At 40.4% G+C, this 19,640-nt stretch overlaps 2 protein-coding genes across 6 annotated transcripts; one reads left to right on the top strand and one right to left on the bottom strand.

Annotated features, from left to right (window-relative positions):
• The first annotated feature begins 129 nt into the window (after window positions 1-129).
• On the top strand, window positions 130-6,765 carry LOC130689745 (cold shock domain-containing protein E1-like). Of its 5 annotated transcripts, XM_059496129.1 has the most exons (14): window positions 130-244; window positions 660-1,993; window positions 2,056-2,235; window positions 2,298-2,482; window positions 2,561-2,771; window positions 2,862-3,094; window positions 3,157-3,418; window positions 3,482-3,631; window positions 3,694-3,819; window positions 3,879-4,129; window positions 4,187-4,425; window positions 4,492-4,704; window positions 4,767-4,896; window positions 4,969-6,765. In XM_059496129.1, the coding sequence occupies exons 2-14, from the start codon at window positions 1,541-1,543 to the stop codon at window positions 5,171-5,173; spliced, it is 2,838 nt and encodes a 945-aa protein (XP_059352112.1). In that variant the 5' UTR covers window positions 130-244; window positions 660-1,540; the 3' UTR covers window positions 5,174-6,765. The 5 variants fall into 5 exon arrangements, with proteins under 5 accessions (XP_059352112.1, XP_059352109.1, XP_059352110.1 ...); XM_059496126.1 differs by having other exon boundaries at window positions 2,561-3,094; window positions 4,489-4,704; XM_059496127.1 differs by lacking the exon at window positions 130-244 and adding an exon at window positions 413-434 and having other exon boundaries at window positions 2,561-3,094; window positions 4,489-4,704.
• Window positions 6,766-7,217: 452 nt separating this feature from the next.
• On the bottom strand, window positions 7,218-11,419 carry LOC130690181 (outer dense fiber protein 3-like). Its single transcript, XM_057513188.1, has 7 exons — window positions 11,272-11,419; window positions 9,285-9,342; window positions 9,120-9,190; window positions 8,690-8,763; window positions 8,488-8,590; window positions 7,954-8,195; window positions 7,218-7,685 (listed from the first exon to the last, which is right to left on the bottom strand). Exons 1-7 carry the CDS (start codon window positions 11,417-11,419, stop codon window positions 7,608-7,610), a joined length of 774 nt encoding a protein of 257 aa, XP_057369171.1. The 3' UTR covers window positions 7,218-7,607.
• Window positions 11,420-19,640: the final 8,221 nt, after the last annotated feature.

The raw sequence follows: 19,640 nt of genomic DNA, 5'->3' as shown, positions 1-19,640 counted from the left end.
CAAATGGAAACTCAAAATTAAGTTTCTGTTCGTTATACAACAAAAAACAATTGAAACAATCTAAAATTTTCCCGATAACTCTAGCCTTATTGCATTGCAGCGTAATTGTTCTTACAGATTACAGGGAAAACTCAACGACAGGAGACTTCTTTTCGTTTTACGCCACCATGAGACGCTTGCGTTAATTCCTGTTTGTTCATAAAAAAACTATCATGGCGGCTTGTCTGCTGTGCCGTTGCGTTGGGTAAAGAAATATTATTTTTGGATTGTGCATTGTCGTTCAGACGTGATCTTATTTAAAAATTTTCTGACGCTTTGTCAGGTGTCACCAAACCATAATAGTAAATTACAGGATTTTTGTGTTAGATTACGCCAACGTTTACTAAACGCTCACATTAGCTTTACGTGTTTTCCGGTAGCATGTTGAAAATTGGGTATTCTAATGGTCCAATTCGGCAAAATCGTTAAGATTCCGGAATAATTTTACTTTCGAATTATTTCTTGTGTGACATTTTTATATAAGTAATTTCCACTTACTTTAGATCCTCCATAGCACAGTATGATAGCCATTACTGTTGTTAGTGTGCTTACTTAAGCCAAGTTGCTTCAGCAGTTATGATAATGGTAATAATTTCTCCGATTTTTGCATATATTTGCAGATTACTGTAAGAACCCTTACACCCAGAAGAGTTGGTCACCATCTTGAAATTGAAACTACATCAAGTTGAAGACTCAGCGCGCTATCAGCAAACAATTTAGCCACATTCACCATAACATATTTAAAGCTCCCATCCATCTACGATTCTTGAAACATCAGCTCATTGTCTAGTGTTCTTTTCCCTCTCACACAAGAAAAACAAAAAATATCTCTGTCTCAAGCCAAAAGAAAACTTTCCTTAGATATTGTGTTCAGATCTATTGGCCTTTTGAATTTCACCTTCTTTGAAACTATTGTCATTCATATCTTTGTCCCGAATTGGAGTGCCAGTGTAAGTGAGTGTGATCGTGTGGTTGTTTGAAGAGGGTGAGGAAGTAATTGCTGGTAGGAAGTATACTGCCCTTAACGGCAACCAAATCAAGGAAAAGGCTCAGGTGTTGATCCCCCATCCTCATTGTCTTTGTTATACCCCCTCTTTAGTTTACTGGTTTTGTTTGCTATTCTCAGCCATTGGTTGCAGTGACACTTCGAGTTCCAGCTAAAGTCTTCTATAAAAGCTTTCACCTTCTTAGTGTTACAAGAAAAAAAAAAAAAAGTGTTACAACCAGCTGTAATAAAAAAAAATCTCTTGAGCTAAGAAATTTACAAGCAATTTACCATCGTTGCCTTATCTGTGATATTGTTGTCGTACATTAAAAAAAAAGACAAGTTAAAAGTAATCTACTCAAAAAAAAAAAAAAAAAGTATAGTGTACTGAATATTTGAATTCCCCTCCTATTTTTGTGAGTGCTCAGTGTCAATCCTTCTATCCAGAAATCATCCATCTAGTTGTGTTCCTGATCTTTCCTTCGACGACCTTCCATACTAAAAGTTGGAAGAAAAATGTCGACGAATCCACAATGGAACTCATCTCTCTACTCTCCTAAATCCCCAGCCCCATCTTCGCTCCTCGGATTCGGCTACAACGGTGGCAGCAATAGTGGCAGTAACTTGCTGTCATCTTCGGGGCCGGTCGTCAACGGGTTTAACAACTTTCCATCGTTCGGGCGTTCAAATTCCGGCAGCGGATCATTTTTCCCATCGCAAGCCAACCCTGCGAGTACCCAGTTTTCGGTCAATAACAGCCAAACGGGCTCGTTGTCACCTACGCTTGGATCATCTTCTATCGGGCATTTCCCTATTGGCACGTTCAATGCCAATTCAGCTTTTAGCGAAGAATCCATCAAGAGCCCGGCCGCTGTGCACGTCGGTAATGGAAATGTCCATCGTGAGGGAGGATCCAATTCTCCTAACAATCTCGGCAGTAGAGAGACGGGAATAATCGAAAAACTACTGGTAAGAGAACATATATTATTTTTCTCCGAGGTTGATATTAATTAGTTATTTCGCTGTTTCAGCATTCCTACGGATTCATTCAATGCTGCGAACGCCAAGCGCGTCTCTTCTTTCATTTTAGTCAATTTGACGGCAATATTGAACACTTGAAGATTGGAGACCCTGTTGAATTTGAAGTGACGTACGACCGCCGAAACGGAAAGCCGATTGCTAGCTCAGTTTCCAAAATCGCGCCTGAAGTGGTATGTGACTCCAGAAACAAGCATACAGCCTCGCAATTAATGCTTTTCCAATATTTGATTAGGTTCTGAGTGAAGAGCGTGTAACTGGAACTGTGACAACTGAATTGGGAACTGGTCAACAAGGACGCATAAGCTATGAGAACCGTGGCGAATGTTTCTTCTTGCCATATGGAAAGGATGATGTGGAAGGAAACGTGACTCTCTCCGTGGGCGATAAAGTCAGCTTCCAAATTGCCACTAGTCACAGGTAATTAAATGTTTTGCTTTTCTTTTGGGGAAGCGTCTTATTGATTCTTTTGCGTCGTTCATGTTTCTCTGTCGAAAGCGGTAACCTGGGAGCTCGTTATATCCGTTTGGAGAATCCTGCTCACCCAGTTCGTTACCAAGGGGTTGTGTGTTCCCTTAAAGAGAGCTTTGGTTTTATCGAGCGCGGCGATGTCGTCCGTGAAATTTTCTTCCATTTCTCCGAAGCCAAGGGCATCGCTGATTCGTTGCAACTCGGTGATGACGTTGAATTTACGATTCAAACGCGAAATGTATGTGTACTTTTTGGGAAAACGCCACTCTCGCCACTAATTCAATTTTTCGTTCGTTTTTTTTCTTTTTTTTTTTTTTCTGGACTTCAGGGAAAAGAAGTTGCTTGTAGTATAATTAAGTTGCCTTCCGGAACTGTTGTCTTTGAAGACGTCAATCCCGAAACTCTAAAAGGGCAAGTGTTGAAGCCTTTGGAGCGCGGAGCAAATGTTGCTACTCTGAACACGGAACCACTTTCTGGTAGACTGCGCTACCGGGGGCGTGATCGATCAGAAATTGAAATTCCGTTTGGTGATAAGGATCAGAAAGGCGAATATACCCTTAGGTAGTTTATTGATCATCGAAATTTTCTTACCTTAGATTTACAATCATGTTATTATGCTATAGGCATGGAGATTGGGTCCAGTTCAACATAGCCGTTGACCGTCGGGATAAATTGGAACGTGCTACTAATATTGAATTGCAGGACGAGTCATTTGTTGTTTCAGGTGAAAAACGTGAAACAGGCGTAGTAGCCGCTGTGAAAGAAGGTTATGGTTTCATCAAATGTGCCGAAAGAGATGCCCGTGTCTTCTTCCACTTCTCTGAAGTCATTTCGCAAGACGAGGAGGTGGATCAAAATTCGGAAGTTGAATTTACCATGTCGCAGGTATTCAAGCTGGTGGTTAAAGTACGTGTAAGAAAAGTGTGAATTGTGTTATTCGTTTAACAGGATCAAACTCAGCCTAATAAGCAAAGCGCAGTTCGGATTAAGATCTTACCTCCGGGTAGTGTACAATTCGAAGTAATTACTCAACGGAACATCGTCGGAACGGTCACTAGAGAACCGTCAAGCAGTTGGGCACAGCGTAGCCCTAGCCGAGTAGGACTGATCGTATACGTTTTTATAAATAAGCGTCTGCTACAATATATTGTTCTTCGTAGGTGAATGGAGAGAAATCGGCAGATGATATGGGCTTGGTATCCTACCAGTTAAACGGAATTATGGAGCATGTGCCCTTCCAGATGAGAGAGTGTGACGTCCGGAATAGCCCGCGCCTGGGCGACGAGGTTTGTGATTTCTTTCAGTTCGTTTGGCTTTAAAAGCGGTCTGACATCAGTGATTTTAGGTTGAGTTTGATTTGGCCCAAGTGAAGCGCACGAAGGAGCATATTGGTTTGAACATTCGCATTGTACAGCGTGCCCAAGTGAACAAGTCTGGCGGCAAATTTTCCGAGAACTGCGAAAACAATAAAAACGAAAACCAACACTCAAATGGGGAGGGTAACAAAGTCCACAAAGGATTCATTGCTTCTCTGAAAGATACCTTCGGTTTCATCGAAAACGTTACCCACGACAAGGAAATCTTCTTTCATTATAGGTTTGTAATATTTATCAGACATTTCATTTGGCTGGCTACATATTTTATTTTCTTTAGTCATTTTGATGGAGACGCCGATTCGTTGGACCTCGGGCATGAAGTACAGTACACTTTAACTGGCAAAACTCCCTCGTCTGGGAAAATATCAGCTGAAAACGTCAAGTTGTTGAAGAAGGGAACCATTGCCCGGCATGCGGTTGACGAAGAAATTAAGGACGGTATTATCGTTCGCCCATTGAGGAACGTTAATCCCGATCAAGCTCAATATGCCGGCCTGGTGAAATTGGGCTCTGACAGTAATAAAAATTGTTGGTGAAATTCGAAGGTTAAGTGCTAAAGGAACTCTATTCGTTATGTAGCAGATGCAGAAGAAGTGTCCTACGAATTTGGCATCACTAGCTTGGCCAACAAGAAAGACTTTCTTCAACGTGGCGATCAAGTTCAGTTTCAAATCGAACGAACAGAAGAAGGCAAGGAAAGAGCTACGCGGATACGGGTGGTCCGTAAAAAGCTTCGTTCCACAGTGGATGCCATTAAAGGCCAATTTGGATTCCTTAATTACGAAATGGAAGATGGTAAGTTTTCCGCATTCGCTTTATTTTAAAATTTTCTTCGGTTAAATAATTGTTATTTGTAGGCAAGAAGCTTTTCTTTCATCTTTCCGAAGTTAAAGATAATGCAACTCTTCTACCCAATGATACCGTCGAATTCGTCCTAATTACCAACCAGCGTACAGGAAAATCATCAGCCTGCAACATTGTGAAAATGTAAGTGTATTCCAAGAATAGTTTTTCTTGCTGATTTATTCGGTTTCGTGAATTTATTTTTGTCGTACGCAGGGAAACCCAACGTCCGGACTGGCTGGCTGCACGACTTCGTACCATGTCGATCGACGAAAACGGACCTCGCTTCTACGTCCTGAGACAACCCAAAGGTCCTGACGGTACTCGAGGATTTAAAATTGCTCCTCGTTCGTCTGTGTCCAGCAACGGAGTATCAGCTTCGAAAGTGAATGGTGACTCCGAAGCACTAGGCAATGCCTGAACGACATCGAATCGGATAAGCTCCATTTTTCGTATCTTTTCAATTCTTCATCACTCACATATATCTTCGTCGCTGAACAAATAACGAAAGAAAAAAACATGCACTAAGAGAGGAGTCATAATTAAGTTTTTTCCACTTACCCTCCGCTTTTCTTTCGTTTGAGGTGAAGAAAGAAAAAGAAAACGTACAATTCACAAAAAAATATCAACATTTCTTCTCTAACAAAAAAAATCAACAAAAAAAATTATACTTTAACGTGTTCGCATCGAGGAACCGACTGTGATGGGTGGGACTTCAAAAGCGTGTTTTACAAATTGAAATAAGCAAAAAAAATCTAGTAGTGTGCGAACTTGGGTGTCATAATTTTTTTTTCCTTTTTTTTTTTTTTTTAGTTTGCGAACCAAAGTATCATTTTGCCATATATGAGTGTGGGTTTCTCGAGAAAGTCAAATTTCAAGTGCTAAGAATAAGTAGGCGAGATGTATTGAATTATGCGGACGAAATCGAGTGAAAGTTCTTTTTCCTATCTCTGGAACAAAAAGAGGCCTGGTCGCAATCGAGAAAAATGTTTGGCGTCTAGTCGAGATGGGCTGACGAAAATAATGGGGGATTATTATTATTATTATTTTTTTTTTTCAGTAACTGGGTAAGATTGAGGCGAAGGGTTTTTTACCACCAGCTTTTCAGTTAATGTAAAATTCGATGCGTCCCTTTCAGGATATTACGGAGCATTGTTCTACACTGCTCTTCTTAACTTCTCTATTGGCCGGGTGACTTGCGAGAGGTTAGCCTTCGACTAACGAAATTATGAAAGAGTAAAACAAAGACAAGAAAAACTTTCATTTCTCATTTCCTTTGAAATTAGGTCCAACTTCTTGCGATGAAATTCCGTTGTTCCTCTCCGTACCACAGAGTCGGTCGTTCAATAAAGTCCAACCCAAGTTTATGCAAATTAAATAATTACACCTTGGCAATTTTTCTTATTTGATTTCTTTCTCTCATTGAGAAAGAAATGAAAACTTTGTTTGTGAGGTTCGTTGTGGCCTCTATTTGCTCCCTCCTTAAAAATTTTTTTCCACCAGATTTGTGTGTGATCCTCATCTTCTGCTGTTGCTCCTTCTGCTTAAATTTTCTTCCCCCGAAAGTCGTTCTTCACCTGTTTGTCAATGCAAAAAATTGGAAAGAGAAAAAAAAAAGCCCACTCTTCCAGGAATTGCTCGTTCGTCAACCAAAATCACATTATGAGCAGAATGATAGTTTAGTAGTTTTTGTTCGATTTCTGACTTTCGTTCTTCCGTTCTTTTTCTCGTCAACAATTTGTCCTGGCGTGTACTCTCGCGCTGCAATTCTGTCCCGAGTTTTTCTGCATTAGCTTTCGTTTTATAGCCAGTTTGGTTCTAGTTCGATCACTTAAAAAAAAAATTAACACGTCTTAAACAAGAATCGTGCTAAATTTATGCGAAAGAAACCATCGAAATGATTGATCAAGGAAGTTTTGAGATATATTGAAAGAGAGTCGATTCCATGTCAACAACCTGCTCGAGTTTATTAATGTAGCGCAACATATGGCCAATACAAGTGAAATCATTTCATCTCACAGAAGTAAAAAAAAAATTCTTTTTTTTTCGGTACGTGTTCTCTTGTTTGTGCGTGTTGCTATAACATCAGGCCTGCCGATTCCAAGGAAGGTGAACCGTTTAAAGGAACGGCCTTAAAAGTTTGTAAAAATCGAAATGGGTGGGCTCTGGTGTGTGTGGGGAAGAAGAAGCGATAACTACCTCACAGTATCACAGTAGAAGAAAAAAATCTGGAAAATCCATTGCAAGAATTGGTGAAGCGGCATTGACCTACTACCATCCCCAATGAAAACGAGCGCACTACGGTAATGCAGAAGGAACCATAAAAATCTACCAAAGGCACAATGGCTATGTAACTATGGAGATACACGAAAGAAGGGCTCTAGTATATAAGAATTAGCATTTTTAAACGTTTTATAGATGCTCGAGAAGAAAACTATCGAAAAAGGTTCAAAAAGGAAAGAAAGAGACGATGAAAAAACTCGTAGAGCATCAGCTGCAATCTACCAAAGAGTACTGCACGTCTAAAGCTTGGACCAAAGTCATCAATGTTTCACATAACTTATGTCGGAATGTGCATTTCTGGCAAGCGAGAGCCATCATGATGGGGAATAAGCGCAACAGAAAGTTGGAAGTAGAAAGAAAAAAAATTCACTTTAAGTAGACACAAGTCGAAGGGAGAGGTTATGTCACGACGCTGAATTTTGATATGCACGCACGTACCCACACCGGCTGCTGGAGTAGGAGAGACACAGGGTTTTTGAAGAAAGAAAGAAAAAAAAAAAGATTGGCGTAGATTGAAGTCGAGTCATCCTCTCAGCTAGGCACGCCCCTCGATGTGTTGTTCGCCTTTTCCTTCACATCCCTTTCAGCTTGCCTAAGTAGGGCGAGTGCTTGACGCCAAAGGTGTGAGCCGGACTGGTCTCTTGCTTTATCTATATTTTATGGCAAGTCAAATAAAAAAAAAAAGAAACAAAAAATACACGCGTAAGATGAATTAGCCTATAAAAAAGCTAAAAATACTTGGCTAAGGAACAATTTGGCGGGGCAGGTATAAGCTGGAAGAACATTCGTCTCCACATTGATGGCGACGGGTTGTATTTCAACGCAAAAAAAAAAGGTTGGTCCGGTTTGGTACTTTTTACGGGAGGACAGGTGAAGGGTAGCATTTCTTCAGCTAAATAAATGAAAGGGGAGTCTTACCTTTTCCGGCGAATGCGCCCCTGGGCCTGGTTTTTGAGTTTGATCCGTTGGTATGTTGGTACGGCTGGAGATGGAGTAGGACGGCGAGCGGGCCTTGTACTTGTCCGGGTTGCCCGACTCGTAGGCACCTGGACCTGGGTTGAGAACTCGTTCATCGATCGGCGTTTTGCCTCGTCCCGAAATGGAAAAAGCGGGAGCCAATCCTGTGCCCAATGCAGGAGGCAGAGAATAGGCGTTGGGAGCTGCACGTAGTAGAATAATAGCGTCACGCGGAACGGCACGACACGAATCACCAACACAAAATATAGCCCCGACAAACAAAGAGTTCAAAGATTAATCGATTCCGCAGCAACGAAGTCATGTCTCGATGACAGTGCGACGATCGAAAACAAGTTATGTGTCTCGAAAGAAGGGAGAAATCGACTTCATGCAGAGCAGCTGATTTGAAAGGTTAGGGTGTGTGCGTATTATTCGTTTTACGGCATTACCAGTATGCGCATACAATGCATTAAATTGATTCTATCATTGTCCTACCTGGAAGGTTGTCTTTACGTTCGTCCTTCACTTTGGCTCCGAAGGTGAAACTCGGTGACGATTCGCCGACGAACTTTCCTCCTTTCTCCGGATTGTAGTCTCCCTGTTATTCAGAAAAGGCAATATGGTATTTACAGCTGTTGAACAAGTCAATGTTTTGGACAAACTGCAAATAGCTAAGAAAAAAATAACATTTTTCTACCGGCGCTGGCGTGATGTCGAATCTGCTCTCCTTGGGACGACCGCTGATGGAAGGAGCCGGCCCATCATCTTTACCTTAAATGAGACGAATGAAACACAAAAGCAGAAAAAGAGATAAAACATGACGAGAACGGAACGATCAAGGCCACTTTAAAACGAAAAATAAAACGAAAGAAACGGATGCACACTTCTATGTTACCGCAAAGACGAGATAAAAATATAAAAAAACAAAAAAACAAAACAACTTAAATAGAAGCCAGTTTAATGAGCTTTGCGCGAAAGCTCTACAACAGGTAGTCTAACTACAGCACTTACCAGATTAGGAGTCTTCGTCAGATTATATTGAATGCAGCAAATGAAATGGTTTGGGGGCTTTATATTTGTCAGACAATTTCGGCAAAGGAGGAGGTAAATAGGATAATGACGGTTACCTTTATGGTGAAGTCGGGCGACATTGTACTGGCCAGGACCGGGACCCAAACTCGTTTTTCCTGGGTTGTGCCTTGTGGATGCAAAAGATTCATAATTAAGTCTCAACTATCTTTTTGATTTAAATGACAGACGTTCGTTACTAAGATAAGTAATGTTTTTATTACCTAATTCCGAAACTAAACGCCGGTGCTCTGCCTTTGGTGGATTCGCTGGTACTTTTACCTAGTAATTTGAATTGAATGATGTTTCAGTGTTGTCTTCTTTCTTTGTTTATGTTCGTCAATTTCGTTAAACGACGGGCTATAAAGGCAGACTCTTTCGAAATATTTTGGACGAACGTGCACACAATCTAACAATGATGAATGCGTAAAACACACACACGCAAACAAAAGACCCGTGACAACTCGACGAAGAAACCTGATCGAGGATTACGCTTGTGTGCATCGAACAAGATGAATAAGGCAATTAAAAATGAAGAAAAAAACCCCCCATGCACTGCGTTTTGGTTTTGTTTGATCAGATTAGATGTCCATGTTTTCCCTTTGACTTTGAATCTTTTTCATTTCCCTATGAGGTGTGATTTCTTTAGTTCTCTTGTTTGTTCTTTTAATTCGGTTGCTTCACGCCAAAACAGGGGACTAGCCATCTCTAGTGGGCGATTCTGACCATGACGTATCACTTAACCAGGCAGCGAGAAAACGGTACCCCGGATTCATCAAGGTGAAGAAACGAGAAAATGCAGTCGAAAGAACACAAACAACACAGCAACAACAACAACAAAAAAAGAAGCGGAGAGAAAGACCCAGACAGCAGAGACGTCGCGTGACTCACCAGGCCACAACCCACACGAGTCAAACGTATACTCACGGTTTTTTGTATACTCCCTTCTTCTTTCCTTATTAGATTTACTACAAGCTATGTTTTTTCTTCACTGTTAAGTCTCTTTCTTGATGTATTCTTTTTTCTTTTGATATTCTTGTTCGATGTGAAGTTACTTTTAAACAAATTGTGGAGGAAAAAAAAAACAGACGAAAACAAAGAAGAACAGCTGCGACATTGTCAACAAATCTTGAGTGGGCTGACTCAGTGACTTGTCAAAATAACAAAAGTCACGACTTGTATTTAGTTTTAATTGGCCAGGTTTCGTGAGAATTTTAGGCTGGAATTTAGATCTATCAGATGAACACGCATTGTTTCTAGAAAGCAAATACTCGTTTAGGTAAATGACTATGCAACGCTGTTGAAAAACGGCATGTTCTAACAAGTTGGAATTCTCAGTAGCTCAGTACCATTATTGCTGTGTGCTAGTCTCGTGTGCTGTGACCGTGCCAGGACGAACATGCGGTCTACCCTTAATTCTGGCTTGTTTCATGTTAAAAAACTTGAGATTGCTGATCATGAAGACATAAACTAGACTTGGATTCGGGTCAGCTGTGGAATGACAAAAGACTTATCAGGATGTGTTCTCGGTAGGTTTCCAATTTGACCGCATTTGCGAAACCAATAATAACCCACTTGCTACTGATAAACTGGGTGCTTTAGGCGAAGGTGTTCTTTTTCGTCCGAAATTGTACCAGCACCAATTGTGAATCACGTATCCAAAATCTACCAGTTGCTGTTTATGGCGGGCAGCCAGTCGTCAAGTAGTAAGTCACCATTTTTCTTCATTTTTCTAAACCGTGCTCGTGGCGCCATTTTTCATACTCTGGAATCCAGAGGCAACCCGTTGCGTTAAAAAGTTGCTTTTTTCATTTTGATTGATCTTGTCCATCTTATTGCCTAAATTGGGCCTTTGCTATGAAAGTGCACCTCAAATTAGTATTAGATCAGACGTAAAAGGTCATTCGATGTACGCGGGCAATGGGAGGGTTTTCGTTATCGTAAAATCAAAGAACGAGAAAAACGGGCATGGAATCTTCTGTTACTTTTCCTTTTTGTTCTTGAGCTATTCGTCCTCGATCAGCCCACATCATAAAATGGTGGGAAAAGGGTAAAAAAAAAAAAAGGGTCACAGCTGACGATGTCGCAATTACAATATTTTTCATTAAAAAAAGGGTGGCGTGCATGTGTCGAGGTCTTATAGGCGAGAACAAGCACTAATCAAGAAACATGTATGATAATTAAAAAAAAAAATATTTGGGTAGTTCTTACCGATGGTTGAGGGAAGTGCCACGGCCGCTGGTCCGGGGCCTTGGAACTCGGCGGCGATCGGTCCTCGCCTTTGCGTCGAAATGAAGGCGGTCGATCCGCCTCCGCCTCCTCCGCTACCGCCATGACCGTTGACCAAAGCCGGCGACATGGTGATGATAGCCGATCTGTCAAATTCCTCCTGTCTAATCGATCGCGTCCGATTCGTGAATAGGGAAAAAACAAATCATAAATAAAAGAACAGAAACAAAAGAAAGATGTATGTTGAGATGCGTGAATATCTTATTATTCAACATTATGATGCAGTTGATGTAGAGACATAATCCACCCCATTCGTTCCTGAACATTCCTACACATTTTCCTCGACCTGTACATTCTTTTACATGGCCCGTCCTGGTAACCCTTTTTTTTTCGTCTGCAGTTTGATCAATACGCACTGGGTACGGCAATCGTACTTGTACGGCCTTCAAATGCTTGATTTGCGTGACTCAAAAACGTACAAATGCGAGAATCTTTTTTACTCCCCTTCTGTCGCCTTTGATCGTGTCAACAGTCCATGCTTGTTTTTTATTTCTGCAAAAAGTGGAAGAACGGGTTGCATCACCCGTTTATTTTTTTTTTAAAGAGCCGTTGCTATCAAGAACTTGTCTTGATGACATTCACGATTTACCGAGCGACTTACGAAAGCTTCTAAACGAAAATCATTTTTAAAGAGGGGTTCAACGCACGATAACGAAATCCATTGAAAAGGCATCATTTTTAGTTTTCGACAAGAAAGTTTAAAACGGGGACAGGAAGTCGATTTTTTTTTTGTGGATGAAATCGTTTTTCTGTTTTTCCTTATCTACCGACTTTTTTCGTAGAGAAATTCACCGTTCTGGTTCCACCTGTCAGTCTTAAAATTCAATGCTTCAGCTGCACTATTCACCGTAAATGGATTATGGGAGGATGAGACTACATTTTTTCTGGATGCATATATTTTTTTTTTTACTTGTTGTTGCTCAGTTTCTTTTTCTTTACTTCTTATTTGAATCGGCCGATGATACACGATGGAACGTGTGTCGTCTGATCGGAGCATTACGTGTCCGGCCACGATAGGCTATAACTTATTGGATAATGAAACAGGATTTAAAGAATTTTGTTTTTATCGTACCAAATCTTTTGAAATCTTCTTTACCCTCACTACTTTAAGAAAAACGTAGAGGCTTGTAGTAAATCATTCAAAAAAACTAAGGATAGAATACGCCCGAGGTCTAAGTGTAACTGGGAACATCGGCCTTGGCCGGTCAGGCAACTTGTAGCTAATCAAAAGCCGTTTTGAACGCTGGCTTTAACACAAGTAACTGATAACGTTGGTTGTAAATAAAAAAAAAACTAAAATTCCTAAAACATTTTCTCTTTTTCGGATACACATGTCGCAGCAACTACACACACATCTCGCCAAACATTTCTCAACGCCCCTTCGATTAGAGCTAACGCCCAGCTTGAGATGATTAAACAATTTTGCTTTGCTTCTTAAACTATCGGTTGTTTTTCGGAAACGAGAACGAAACAAAATGGAACCGGTCAAATGATAATTTTTTGTTTTTTTTTCATTTTTGTTTCTACTTACGAAATAATAAGAATGGGGTTACTCGGCGATGTCAATCGTTCGAGTTTCCGCGTTGGTCGGGATCGATGGCACCGGGGGGGGCTTAAATGGCGGTTGCGCGGACGTTCACGATGTTGAAACAAGGAGCGATTTCAGATGGTGCCTTTGTTTTGTTTTTCTTGATCTGATGATTGGAGGAAATCCACAGGAAGCGAAGCAATAACAAATCGTAAAAAAAAGCGATGCGATCGACGTGATTGGAGGGCGGCTGAGAGGTCAAGAATTGAAAAGGTGAGAGAGGAAGAAGGCCAGCAAAAGTTATATGTTCACTTGAGGACGACTCGGTTGCAACTGAACCTGGCACCGTCCACTTGCTGGTTCTAAAAAGCTCTTGTCCATATAGAGAAATGGAGAAAGAACCTCACGAATACACAAGAGGGAGCGGGAGGAGGAGAAGAGAGAGTGAGACGGCGACTGCAATACAAAAGCTCGGCTTATTCTAGAAAAAGTCCCGTAGGCAAAAAAGTATAATGACGTCATGCCCTCCTGCCGCCCTGGTCGTCCTGCATAACCATAAAGAGCAGATTAAAGAGAGCACACAGGTAAACTGTAAAAAAAAAAAGGCAGGAACGTATCACAAATCTGTTCAACATTTGAAACATAAGTAAACGTTCCAGTTTGCTTTTCAATTTTTTTTTCTCTGGTTGTTGTACAACTCTATTGGTGCCGTGCATTCGGTCCTATAAATACGATCAATATCGTGTCGTGTTCTTGATCTCTCTTTTCTTCTTAGAGTTGTCCGATGGAGCGGAGATTAGGCCGTAGAAATCTACATAGGAAAAAAAGCTATAAGAATTCGATTTCAGGCTAACGTTAAAAGTCAGGTCGAAAGGGGGAGAAGCAAACGAAGCCCATCAGCTGAATAAAGATCGCCGACTTTGTTCTACTCCACCTTTAGAGAGAAAAATAGCGCCCATCAAAATGTAACCCGCCAGCCTATTTAATACTAAAGAAAAAAGCCCTAATAAATATTCATTACAATTTTTTATTTTGTTTTGATCATGGTCCTGATTCTTTTTTCACCTGTCCCGTCCGGGGTTCATTCTATTTTGACAGACAATCGTTGCACAGTGTCTTGGAGAATTGACGCCCATCCCTTAGCTGGAAAGTTTTTTTTTCTTTTTGGACAAAAATTCAATTCGACTTATTGTAAACTAGTGTTGTAATACGAGAAAGAGGGAGAGCAGCTTGTCACAGCTATGGCCGAGTTACCTGAGGTGGTGAATCAGCCCCCATCACGTTTCGTTTCCTTAAATGGACATTCTGCCTTCGTGTACACGTTGGCTTGTGTGTCTGTGTGTGTGTGTGTGTCCGTGGGGAAGGAGGTTCTATTCGTCTCTTATAGATTGAAGACTTTTCTCAACCCCGCCTCAATTTAGAAAGATGCCAAGGAAAAAGAAAAACACCCGAATGCCGCATTGCCGTTTTATTTCGCGTTCGTAACGACTATTAAATAATCGAATCAAAATTAATGAGGGAAACGAGCATGTTAACACACAGAGGCAGCAGGACGTCCCCTCCTTGTTTTTATAGTGATTTAATCATTCATTGGGAATTTCATTGTCTGTGCGTTGAGCATAAGCAGTTTCTCGAATCTTCTTTACGAGTTTTGATTTTTATCTGCTTATACCTCTTTGATTCAATATTGAACCTGGCTCACCAAAGTAAAAGATTATTTGGGCCGCTTGTGGCTGTTGAGAACGTAATCGGAACAATCAAACTGGCAGCTCAGAGCCATAAAATCCGTTCGACTATTTTGTCTTTATGTCCGTTTGTTTCATTTCTTTAAAACCATATTTAGACAGACACTCGTTACAACTCCCACTCGGCAGTCTGTTGCCAGCACTACACGCTCTTTGATTTGTGTGTTGATTTTCTTTTGGTATTCTTTTTCAAAGAGCCAATCCCCAGATTGATTTTGAAATGTATTAGTCTCGTCTATTTTCACGGAGTCATGTTAGTCGAACAGGCAGCGTGATGCAGTCACCACTTGTTCCATGCATGGCCTTGTCCAACGGAAATCTTTTTTTTTTTTTTTACATTGCGTTCAGGCGAATAAAACCGAATATTTTAAACAAAACTGGTCTTCGTGATCCAATTTCTGCCATTTTTCATCCGCATTTAGCTTTTTTCTGGTCGGTTGCTCGTCACGCAACGTGCATATCAACCAACCGTTCTTTTTAAAAAATTTTTTAAAGAGACGCATTTTTGTGCTCTGTTTCTATTTTGATGAAACCTCTCCATTTGCATCCCGGCATTTTGCAGGACCGCCACGTAACGGCTGCCACGTAAAATGTGATGGAATCTGATGGAAGATTTCAAGCCAGAGGTCATTCTGTTAGTCAAACGGAAATGTGAAATCCAACACTTTCCTCTTTCTAGTTGAGTACGGTGAGAGATAGAGTCGCACTTTAGAGCAATCACGACGATCTGTATCGTGAGTTTGAGGTTGATATGAATATCACGCTCTATATGTGTGTCAATCACGATCCCGTCCGGTCGTCAAATGCGATGGGCCTTGATTGTTTAAGGTCAAAGATTGCGTTCGCTCCAGGCAAAAGGAAGGAAGCTGTTAACGAAATGAAACACCTGGAACAATAAAATTTATGAACTTAAACCCTATCACGCTCAATTCGAAAGATATGCATTGGGACTTATCTTTAAAACAAAAAAACTAAATGGGAGGGCTTTTGCAATGTCATTTCACCGCGTTTTCCATTGTCACGCGAATTTTGTTCGCTAATGCGAAAATTCTAGTTATCTCGAGCTTTAATTAATCGCCTATTGTCAAGTGGCCAAAGCTGTCAGGGAATTGTCTAATGGCCAATGCTCGTAAACATTTCCTTTTGTGAAGCTCGTAAACTGTGGGGCAACATTGAAATGCGTCGACGTTAGTTTGAAGCCACCATTCGGGGAACAGTGAGTTAAATGGTCTTGAAATAAGATGGCATATTCACGAGTGGTGCGCTGGAAGGCAGTTTGAGTGAGATATCCTGGAAATAAAAGAGGAAAACAAAAACGAAAAGCAGCCATTCAGTATTCAGTGCGGAGAGGCCGAGGACGAAACGGACGTTCTTTAAACGAAAAATGATTTACGAGCGATGGCTTTTTCCCTCTCTCCTTATTTCGGTTTTCTTCTGCTTATCGCCTCGAAAGTTTTGAATATGTATAATAATAATAAGCCCATTTGTCCGTTCCGAACAGCCGTTTTGTATTCATCTGTCTGAAGCGCCGCAAAGAGAAAGGAAAGGAACCAAAAACAAGGTGCACGTCTGTTGGATGATACCGAAAAAAATTGACCTAACTGAGGCAAATCAGGATTTTCCCTTTTAAAAAGGATTTAATATTGTCCACAACAGATTCCTGCCAAAACACAATTAACTTCCATCTTTTTGTTACCTTTTTTTTTAAATTCATTTTTTTTTTCGTTCTTATGTCAACAAGCTTCGAACGCCATCTGGCATACAAAATGTTAACTTAAATGAAATTTCAAAAATAGATGGCAGAAAGATCATTATTGAAATATTTTGTATAAATACTACACAAAATATTTGAAGCAAAAATTAACGTCAAAATCACGGTAGGGGCCTTTTCATAAATGCTTGGATCATCAGTACTAGGGCACGTAAGAAGGCGCGATGGTGGTCGGCGAATCGAATTTCGCCTGCTTCCGCGTTTAGCTCGGTGTCGTAAGTCGAGCAGATTTTAGCACCCGATCAAGCGGCTAAATTTCCTACTTTAATCTTGATCATTGGATATTTACCGTTAATTGTTGACCCCGAATGGAATTCAAAAATGCAATTAAAGACAAAATGGCTACCTTGAACACATCCCTTATATTTCCTTTAACCACAAAAGCCGAGTGTTCATTTTGAATTGCTTTTTCGTAATCCATGTGCGCTTCTTCCGTTTCCTTGGCGACACATTCGATAATGCGTCCGTCAACTTCGGGCCGTAAATTGACCTGTTCGAGCTACTAAGCAAATTGTTATATCACTACTAGATGGCCTAGATACATCTCGGCATACCTTCATCTAGCGAGAAAAGATAAACGGTTTCAATGGGCCGATTTTCTCTGTTGACGTATCGTTGTTCAATTGTTACTTTAGCCGCTAAATCAATGATTTGGACTCAAAGTGATACGCCAGTCAAAGGCACAGGAATGGGGTCACGGTCAGCAATCCGCAGAACGTCATTTTAACTGATAAAAATTGTGCGCTGTGCACGCTGAATTTTTTATTTTGATCATTTGTTACTAAGAAAGATTGGCCTACTTGATTAGATATCTTTGTACCAGGAAATCGAAGGAATCAACAACAACGTACATAGCGGACGGTACTGGCACGACAGAGAAGGTTTTTTTTCAGCGAATTTATCACCACGTTGTCGTCTTCAACGTTCGGAGCGAAGACATTTAGGAAAAAGTCCCAAAAATCCATACAACTATTGAAGTACCCTAAACAGACCCTAGATTTCCAAAACTTTCCCCTTAATTCAAACTATGAGACCAAACTCGTCGCAAACGTGGAATGGCACCTCTGCAAGCTCGCGATTTGATTTTAAATGATTACATGTGGCTCACGAGCTGTTAATCTGAACAAAACAGATATCTTGGTGAACGAATTGTCGTGAGTGGCAAAATCCGTAGAGTTGATTTTTGTTTTGTTATTTTTAAATTATTTTTATCGAGATTTTTATTGTTTTCGTTTTGAAACTTGCAAAATGTGAGAAAATATCACAAACTATATTCTTCGACATTTCTTCAAAGTTCGAAGCTTTTTGTTAATATCAAAACCCACTTGAATGAAAAGATTTTCTAGATTGACTGGATAATAACAGTTGAATGAAAAAAACTTGTGTGTACGTCTTGCAAACTGTATCTAATGAATTCTATAGCGTAATCCACCCAAGTTACTCTTGAGAGTTTAGAAGCTCAACTTCTTCTGTGCAGAAAATTTTATTGGCCATTCCTTACAACTGAATCCATTTTTCCGCTTTTCTTTTATTGCTAGTGTTTCACAATATAGCAAATGCGACGGTAGAAAAGCTGTAGCTCCTTCTCTGTTACTCCTTCGCACAAAATATTTTATGAATAGAGCTTAACTTGAGAAGAAGCATGAAACAATCATTCATTCAATCTTTTGAATTAGTTAAACGAGCGGTGATTGTTGCCTCATAGTTTCGATTTCGATGCGCACAAGTTGAGTAAGTGCGTGATGCACAGAGGAAACGATCAGCCACAACTTCGAGTAGAGATCGGTTTAATAATCTTATCCTCGTCATTGAAGGACAATGAACGACGTGCTGTGACTCGGTCGAGCTTACACTTGGAGACGCTTGGTTTTCGAATTTTGCGTATCTTTTCTAGGATTGAAAAACTGATTGCTATTGAGCAAGAAAAAAAAACATCCCCACGTTTGGGAAACTCGATTTCTTAATAAGGCAGGATTCTTTTAGTCTTTATTTTAATTTGGGCAACAAAAACAAGTGCAACGCTAAGTCTTTGTGTGACGTTAGCGCACTCTTATCGCGAACTGGTAATGGATTCGCCTTGTTTTATACCATAGCAACAGCCATGCTCCATAATTTCATTCTTGACGTCAGCATCCCCAACTTTTTCCATTAGAAACTGAACGATTTTTTTTTTCCTCCTTTCTTTAAAACCGCATCGAAAGATAATAAAAACCATTTCATTTCATTCTTTTTCCCCCTATAAGCTTTCACTGAATATTTTAAGAATCAACTGAGCGCGAGCACACCGTAGGATTAAAAACCGATCAAGGCGAACTTTTTTAAAGACACACGGCCAGTAGAAAACGCTACAATTGTGTTCTGCCTATTCTTGTAAAATGCGCGTCTTGCCATGAACAGGGAATGCATAGGAAACAGGTGGGATCTGTGCAAACGAAATTTGGCAACCATCAAAGTCTGAACGTAAAAGCGAGTACCGTCTGTCGCGTGGAGCTTCACGCAATTTCTTTATGCGGTTCCTCAGAGACGATTGTCACGGGTTCGTCAACAAGTTCCCCATAATCCATCAAAGTTCCTTCAGTTTGAATAAACACGCTAAAATGAGCAGACATTTAGCTATATAAATAGCTCCCTCTCACGGCAATTGTTTCCTCAATCTTGAAATCTGTTCCGATTGCAGTAAATTTGTGTACATGGATAATGTAAGTAGATCATTCTTATATCACTCATACGTACGCATAGTGCCTGAAAATCCTGGTAGAAAGCGTTTTGATGCTGTTGCGTGATTTTTTTCCATTAAAATGTGAAGTTTTTCCAATGAGGCAAAGAGAATGGTCCCATTATTTATTACTTGCGATGCTACTTAATCCATAACAAAATTCCGTTCAATGGTGCGTAAATTCCTGTTTTACCTTAGTCAACCTTGAAACCTCATGAGAAAAAGTCGAAGCTATCCTTGCAAATTTATATTTTTGTAAATTTTGCATAAAAATTGTCAATGACATTTTAAAAATATGATTTAAATGTGGCTTGCCCTTGACTTTTCTACGGATCCGTCGTTTGGGCACGCGCATTAATCTAATGTACTGTATCTGAAACCATTTGTAATTTCTACGCCAACGATCACCCGATACGTTTGACTGTCCCTAGTTAGCAATGGAAAGCAAATGCAATCTTCAGGTTGCTGGTAAGAAAACTGTCCAAGCTATTTGAGTATAATTGATTGAAACTACGCCAGTTGTAGCGCTGG

The sequence above is a fragment of the Daphnia carinata genome, chromosome 7 (genome assembly GCF_022539665.2).
Source record: "Daphnia carinata strain CSIRO-1 chromosome 7, CSIRO_AGI_Dcar_HiC_V3, whole genome shotgun sequence".
Lineage (NCBI taxonomy): Eukaryota > Metazoa > Arthropoda > Branchiopoda > Diplostraca > Daphniidae > Daphnia > Daphnia carinata.
This window is presented reverse-complemented; position numbering and strand designations above follow the sequence as displayed.

Coding starts and splice junctions, on each gene's coding strand:
- LOC130689745 (XM_059496126.1), top strand. CDS start 1,541: ATGTCGACGAATCCACAATGGAACTCATCTCTCTACTCTCCTAAATCC. Junction 2,483..2,560: donor CAAATTGCCACTAGTCACAG/GTAATTAAATGT, acceptor CTCTGTCGAAAG/CGGTAACCTGGGAGCTCGTT. Junction 3,095..3,156: donor AAAGGCGAATATACCCTTAG/GTAGTTTATTGA, acceptor ATTATGCTATAG/GCATGGAGATTGGGTCCAGT.
- LOC130690181 (XM_057513188.1), bottom strand. CDS start 11,419: ATGTCGCCGGCTTTGGTCAACGGTCATGGCGGTAGCGGAGGAGGCGGA. Junction 8,764..9,119: donor CGCCCGACTTCACCATAAAG/GTAACCGTCATT, acceptor GTCTCATTTAAG/GTAAAGATGATGGGCCGGCT. Junction 7,686..7,953: donor GGGCGCATTCGCCGGAAAAG/GTAAGACTCCCC, acceptor CATAAAATATAG/ATAAAGCAAGAGACCAGTCC.